This window comes from Castanea sativa, chromosome 9, assembly GCF_040712315.1.
Source record: "Castanea sativa cultivar Marrone di Chiusa Pesio chromosome 9, ASM4071231v1".
NCBI lineage: Eukaryota > Viridiplantae > Streptophyta > Magnoliopsida > Fagales > Fagaceae > Castanea > Castanea sativa.
In genome coordinates this window covers 23,406,604-23,413,391 of record NC_134021.1, presented here as the reverse complement: position 1 = coordinate 23,413,391, position 6,788 = coordinate 23,406,604, and the positions used below count along the sequence as shown (strand labels likewise).

The 6,788-nt window shown below is 35.2% G+C and overlaps 1 protein-coding gene and 1 non-coding gene across 3 annotated transcripts; one reads left to right on the top strand and one right to left on the bottom strand.

Annotated features, from left to right (window-relative positions):
- Positions 1–244: 244 nt before the first annotated feature.
- Positions 245–4,890, top strand: LOC142610033 (IQ domain-containing protein IQM6-like). 2 transcript variants are annotated; one of them, XM_075781750.1, is made up of 9 exons: positions 245–500; positions 1,237–1,775; positions 1,960–2,074; positions 2,159–2,224; positions 2,312–2,400; positions 2,501–2,588; positions 2,666–2,905; positions 3,018–3,119; positions 3,399–4,890. In XM_075781750.1, the coding sequence occupies exons 2-9, from the start codon at positions 1,306–1,308 to the stop codon at positions 4,152–4,154; spliced, it is 1,926 nt and encodes a 641-aa protein (XP_075637865.1). In that variant the 5' UTR covers positions 245–500; positions 1,237–1,305; the 3' UTR covers positions 4,155–4,890. The 2 variants fall into 2 exon arrangements, with proteins under 2 accessions (XP_075637865.1, XP_075637864.1); XM_075781749.1 differs by having other exon boundaries at positions 2,159–2,400.
- A 1,397-nt stretch (positions 4,891–6,287) lies between these two features.
- Positions 6,288–6,360, bottom strand: TRNAA-UGC (transfer RNA alanine (anticodon UGC)). Its single transcript has one exon. It is a non-coding gene; the product is annotated as a tRNA-Ala (tRNA).
- Positions 6,361–6,788: the final 428 nt, after the last annotated feature.

The window sequence follows — 6,788 nt, the reverse complement described above, 5'->3', positions numbered from 1 at the left end:
CAGAAAATGAATAATAATATATTCACGACATTTTATCAATAAATCTTAAGTAAAAAGTGATTACAGGTCCTAATCTAAGCTCGTAACTGACATTCATTTTTTACTCGTCAATACTAACTTATTTTATATAATTTATTGTAAAAATGTCTGTTAGTATTTCAGTCACACCAGCCCCCGTCTCTCTGCTATATATACACAGGTACATCTTGCAAGAATAGCAGCATAGAACTAATCAACTAATTAAACGAGTAGTTGGTGTTTTTCAAGAGACACAGAAAAGCTCAGGCTGAGAGAGTGGCTCAACTAATGAAAGCCACTCTGTAATCTCTTAACCTCTTCGCCACCTCCCACATTCTTCGCTCTCTCCCACATTGCTACCAACCAAACTCCATTGGGCCATTCACTTTTTGATTCTCTTTTCTCTCATACCTTTCCTTTCAGACTTGGGGAAACCTCAAGTCTCGTCTCTCATTTTCCACTTTTGTCTCTGATGGATTAAGGTAACATTATTATACCCTCCATTTCATCACTCTTATGTCCTTGTCTTTTCTTCTTTATTTTTATTTTGTCATTCAACTTATTGATAATTGTGTAAAGAAGAAACATGAATTTAAAAAATGATTTCTGGGTTTTCTTTTTTTTTTTCTTCTTCTTCCGAATTTATGGGTTATGGCTATTGTGTTAAAATTGGTAAAAATTGTATAGAGAATTTACTCAACTATTAAAAGGAAATAATGTAGTCATGATTATGTGTACAAATAAGTTTGTAGAGGAAAAGGTGTCAACATTGACAATGGTGTCTCTTAAGCACTTGCTTTTCTGCTGCTTGATTGAAATAGGAATATGGGAGTGTTAAATGTTCTGCAAGATGGTTTTTTGGTACATTTCTATTAGGATATTTAGGCCTACAAAATAAGAAATGAACTTCAGGAATATTGGTTGTGTATTTTGAAGTTTTTATTTTTATTTTTTTATGTGGTCTTATAAATGCTCTAAGTTCGGTTCAATCATACTTTTTTTTTTGGTACGTACTTAATTTTTTCAGGCATCTTTTTTTCAAAAAAAATTTCCTAGTCCTAATCCTAGCTCTTTTTGTATGAAACGAAATGTGGACAGGTGTTCATGGGATCAATCATAAATCCTCATTGTTGAATTTTAAAATTGGTGTAATTTTTTCTAGCATATGATGCCTGTCAAAGATAATAATATTTAACTTTCAATTTTCTTGGTATCCAGATCCCATGGATCTTTTTGATTAAGATCTTGGTTATCTGGGATATATACAAGATATCCCATTTTGATTAGATGGGTATATCCTTTTCTAGCCCAGTTGCCGACCTTGATGATTTGGTTAGTAGCTATGAAGCTATACTTGTAAGATCAGTTCGTTCAGTAGTGAGGAACATATTGCGATCAGTCGGTTTCAACATCCGCGATTCAGATTCCACTAAGTTGAAATCATACAGTTCAAGAAAGATGATATTGGAAGCATCACTTAGCTTTAAACGGAGGGAGTTAGAGACTGTGTTCTCATTCAAAACTCCTACTGCAGAAATGGAAAATGATGTGTTTGGAAGATGTGTGAGCTCTAAGACTAGAGATGTGGATGACCAATTGGCAAAATCAGATAGCTTGTCTGAGAAAAATCACGAGACACCATTGTTGGAGCCAAAGAACAATAGAAACAAGGCTGCATTGAAGTTGCAGAAAGTGTACAAGAGTTTCCGAACAAGGAGACGGTTGGCAGATTGTGCAGTTCTTGTGGAACAAAGCTGGTTTGTATAAGTTTTTTTGCGCATTCCTTTACACTAATGCATGCTGTCTAATCTTTCATTACAAGAATGATTTTATAAAATTGAACGCACCCCTTCCATTTCAAATGTTAACTAACACCAAATGAAATAGTGTTGTTTCCATCTGTCCAAACAATATAAAAGCTTCTTGCTATTCACTTTATAGGTGGAAGTTGCTAGATTTTGCAGAACTGAAGCGAAGCTCTATATCATTCTTTGACATCGGTAAACCAGAGACAGCTGTTTCACGCTGGTCAAGGGCAAGAACTAGAGCTGCTAAGGTAAGTTTATAACAATTTGGTGCATGGTTAACAAATATTGCTCAGTTATATATGGTTCTAAGTTGCTGATTTTTTTTTTGGCAGGTGGGAAAAGGCTTATGTAAGGTTGGAAATGCTAAGAAACTTGCTTTACAACATTGGCTTGAGGCAGTAAGTCTCATGCTTAAAGTAAATCTTTGGACAAAACTACTAGTTTTATTTGTGGCCTGTTTTCAATCTTGTTATTCTCCTAAACAGATTGATCCCCGCCATCGCTATGGCCATAATCTTCAATTCTATTATGTGAAATGGCTCCACTGTGAGAGTAGACAGCCCTTCTTCTACTGGTAGGATTACTTGGGACCAAAAGCAAATCCTTCAGATTGACTTTTGCTTTCCAATGAGAATTATTTTCACCCTTGACATTTGAACTTTGAAAAATAACAGGCTCGATGTGGGAGAAGGAAAAGAAGTCAATCATGAGAGATGTCCTCGATCGAAGCTTCAGCAGCAATGCATTAAATATCTTGGTCCGGTGAGCCTCATGTCCCCTTATGGCCCCTAGAAAGTAGAGTTAGAATTATTATTACTGATAAATGCTTCATTTTGCAGGCAGAAAGGAAGGCTTATGAAGTTGTGGTGCAAGATGGGAAACTTGTCTACAAGCAGAGTGGTGAAGACCTTCATACAGAAGGAGGACCCAAAGATGCTAAGTGGATCTTTGTCCTCAGTACATCCAAGACCTTATACGTTGGGCTGAAAAACAAGGGCACATTTCAACATTCAAGTTTCTTGGCAGGTGGAGCCACATTGTCTGCTGGAAGATTAGTAGTGGAAGATGGCATCTTGAAGGTATAAAAGAAAAAAATTGGGGATTTTAAGAACTGGCTTTATTAATTGGTTTCTTGTACTTCATATTAAATTTTTTTTGATGTACTAACACGAATTCTGTCAACTCAATTAGGCAGTTTGGCCTCACAGTGGGCATTATCGACCGACAGAAGAAAATTTTCAGGAACTCATGTCGTTCCTTAAGGAACACAACGTAGATCTCACTAATGTAAAGGTAGAGCATGCAGACTTTGTTCTCATAGTTTTTTAAAGTTCACCCTGTACAATCTCATTTTTGTGGCTGGCAACAACAGATATAAATCCATCTTTCTGCAAATATTGGAACTGCAAATAGTGGTGACAATTGACATATCATGGAAGATATGCACTTTTATATCTAGCTAAAAACCTTTGGCTTTGTCATCGCACACGGACTTTATTTGCCATAGTTCATATCAGATTTTGATTCACCATGAAGGCAAGTCACTAATGCACCACTCTTTTTATGCAACAGAAAAGCCCAGGTGAAGAAGAAGAAGAAGAAGCCCTTTATAAAAAGGGCAGCAACATTTTCCTTTGGAGCAATTCAACAGAAGCAGTTTTACCTCAGGATACTGAATCAATTAGTGAAAATTTGTCAGCTCAAGAGTGCACTGATTCCAGAGACCAGGATTCAAATGCTGCAGAACATCCCACACCATTCATGCCAAGATTGTCAGGAGAATTATGCCCAAAAATGACCAGGCTTAAAATACCAAACGAACATGATGAATTTGCCAGTTCTAAGAGCGAAAAATTTAGATCAAGTTGCCACACTGACCCTCCAAATTTGTCTTCAGCAGATGGATATGAAACAGCAGAAGAATCACTTTCATCTGAAGAAGATTTCATGGTTCCGAAAATGAACTTGTTTGATGGATATCAAGAAGAAGATGATGAGCAGCCAATTCCAAAAGAAAAAATCCTGCAAAGGATAGATTCGCATAAAGGAATGAAGTCATATCAGTGGACTAAACAATTATCCAGTAAATGGGCAACTGGTGCGGGGCCACGAATTGGTTGCATGAGAGACTATCCTTCTGAGCTTCAGGCCCGGGTTCTGGAGCAATCCAACTTGTCCCCAAAATCAAGAAGTGCTAATGCATCACCCCGGAGCTTTTCTCGCTTGAGCACAATGGATACTACTCCATTTTCTTTGTTTAGAGAGACAACTGCAGGCAGAAGTTCCCTTGCTCCAGAGCAAGTAACACAGTCTCAAACAACTTTATAGATATCACTAAATATAAATATAGATGAAATCACAATCCATAACGGATCTTATTATATAATACTGGGGTAGAGAAGAGGATGTAGTACTTATTAAAAAAAAGAAAAAAGAAGAGGATATAGGGATTCTTTTGCATTCTTTTATATGCCATTGTTTTCCACATTTTTTTTTGTAGATTATGGTGGGGATGGAATGAGAATTGAAGAGGCTCTGCAGGATGTGGTGCCCTTCAATCTTAGAAGACAAGAGACCCATTTTAATTCTTTATGATGTATGTATAAATCAACAAAACAAAAATTATGCATGTAGGTCCTATATTGAAATCATAAAGCCAAAATCACTGTTAAGATATCAAAGTGTATTTTCTTTTCTATTGGGTAATAAAGTAAGAAAGTTTTTATAGAGTAACATTTTGTACATTACATTTGAACATATTCGCCGAAGTTGATTGCCAGAATAATGCCCAGTTGCTTAGGAATAGGAAAATGACAGCATATTCAAGCGCATTCATACCTACAAGATATAATGCACATTTGAACTTCAGGACGGCGCCAGAACTTAGAGTTAAAGAGGGCGGCATCGCTGCTGGTTGTGTGCAGTGACTTCAACTTCTGACTCTGCTGCTGCTTAGCTGCTGGCTGTTTAAGGGTCAGATTGTTTGTTTTGGGTGAAATTGGTTGACTAGGCTTAGCTTTGTTTGGTTTTATTATTGGTAATTTTGTTGTTGGACTAATTTTTTTTGGGCTTGTATATTTTGTTTTAGATTTGGCTTTTAAAATGAAAAAAAATGCTAAAGCTACAAATAATGTAAGTGGTAGACTCAAATGTGAACTAATAAGAATTTGCTATCTTTACAGTTTGTAAAAATGTTGTAGAAAAATTTGTGACTATAACAATATTCTTAAAAGAATCAATTATATTATTAAGAAGGCAAAAGTATAATTTTATAAAATAAAATTGCTAAAAACTAATACCCACATATATAATAATATATTTTTAAAAAAATTTGGCCCGAAGTCAAACCATGGCTCCGTCATGCTGAACTCTGTCCAAATTTCAAACATTGGCCCATCATTATCTTACTGCCTATATTATATATTAAAGGAACTTGTTGTACAGTTGGGTTATGTGGAGCCTAATTTGTGTTTGATCCGGTTTGTGACCCAACCTTACTTATAAGTGTGACAATTTTAAATAAATTTTTTTATGAAATTAGGGTTTGGCTTGGTTATTTTGGGGTGTATAATATTTATTTGTAGTTTTAGATCAGGGTTCACTGTATGGTCGGCCACTCTTGTAAAAAATGCAACAATTATGTGAATGTAGGCAAATTATCAAACCATATATTGTGTTATGTGATTGTTTTCTCTTTGAATTATTTCTTTCTCTTTTTCATCTCTCACAAGTTCAGGAATTAGGTTAAATTCCTAACATGTATTTCCTAGGTGTAACATGGCTCAGAATTTGATCGACAGAGGGAAAAAGAAACAAAATAAAAAAAGGGAAACAAAACCCTGTGTAACTAAAACAATTTAGAACACCCACTATCCTCTTGAGCCTCTAGTCCAGGTTCTAGAGCAAGCCAACTTGTCCCCAAAATCAAGAAGTGCTAATGCATTGCCATGGAGCTTTTCCCGTTTCAGCTCAAAGGTTCCTACTCCATTTTCTTTGTGTAAACTGTAAAGAGACAAACTGCAGGCAGAGTTTCCCTTGCTCTGGAGCAAGTAACACTGCCTCAAACAACAACTACACTCTTATATATGGGCTAATTAATGCAAATATGGATGAAACTACAATCCATTATTGGATTTTGTTATATAATACTTAGTAGAAAAGAGAGGATATATGGATTCTTTTCTCTGCCATTGTTTTCCACATTTTTGTTAGATTATTTATGGTGGAAATGTTGTCAAAAACTTGAACAAAGATCGACATAACAAAAGTGGATAAAAGAATTTACCAAACTCGATCTCTATGGTCATTAGCATTTATTTGAAAGGGGAAAACACAATGAATAGATTTAAATCCCTCCATGAGATCGAGAGAAGAAGCCACAAGTTCTTTCCATGTGACGAATGGTCATGCGTGTGTGTCCTTTAACTTGGTTTCACACAAAAACAGAAAAGAGAAGAAAGGTGGAGATGCGGGGTATCGAACCCCGTACCTCTCGCATGCAAAGCGAGCGCTCTACCATGTGAGCTACATCCCCAGCTATGGGACAACTTTGTAGAAATTATATTTATTTATTAGTGAAATCTAGTACGCTTTTATAGGTAAGAAATCATTGATTGATTTTGTTATTTTTTTACTTGATGAAATAATTAGATATATTAATTTTTGTGAGTTGATTACTGGTTATTATGTTTTAACTTTAAGATGAAAAAAAAAGTCCTAAAAGAATGTTTTTACTTAAATTTTGAGATTTGTAATCATGTGTGATAAAATGATAGCCATTTTGTTAATATTTTAGTAATCAAATGTTAAAATTAAGTTCTATGCAATTATTTTCAAGTTTTCTTCGCGCAAGATATAGAAAAATTCACCCTCATTTAAAAATATAAAAACAATTCACATAATTAACATTATTCTCTTTGCTTTTAAACTCCAAAATTATGATCAAGATACTTTTTTAAAGAG

Coding starts and splice junctions, on each gene's coding strand:
- LOC142610033 (XM_075781749.1), top strand. CDS start 1,306: ATGGGTATATCCTTTTCTAGCCCAGTTGCCGACCTTGATGATTTGGTT. Junction 1,776..1,959: donor GTTCTTGTGGAACAAAGCTG/GTTTGTATAAGT, acceptor TTCACTTTATAG/GTGGAAGTTGCTAGATTTTG. Junction 3,120..3,398: donor TAGATCTCACTAATGTAAAG/GTAGAGCATGCA, acceptor TTTATGCAACAG/AAAAGCCCAGGTGAAGAAGA.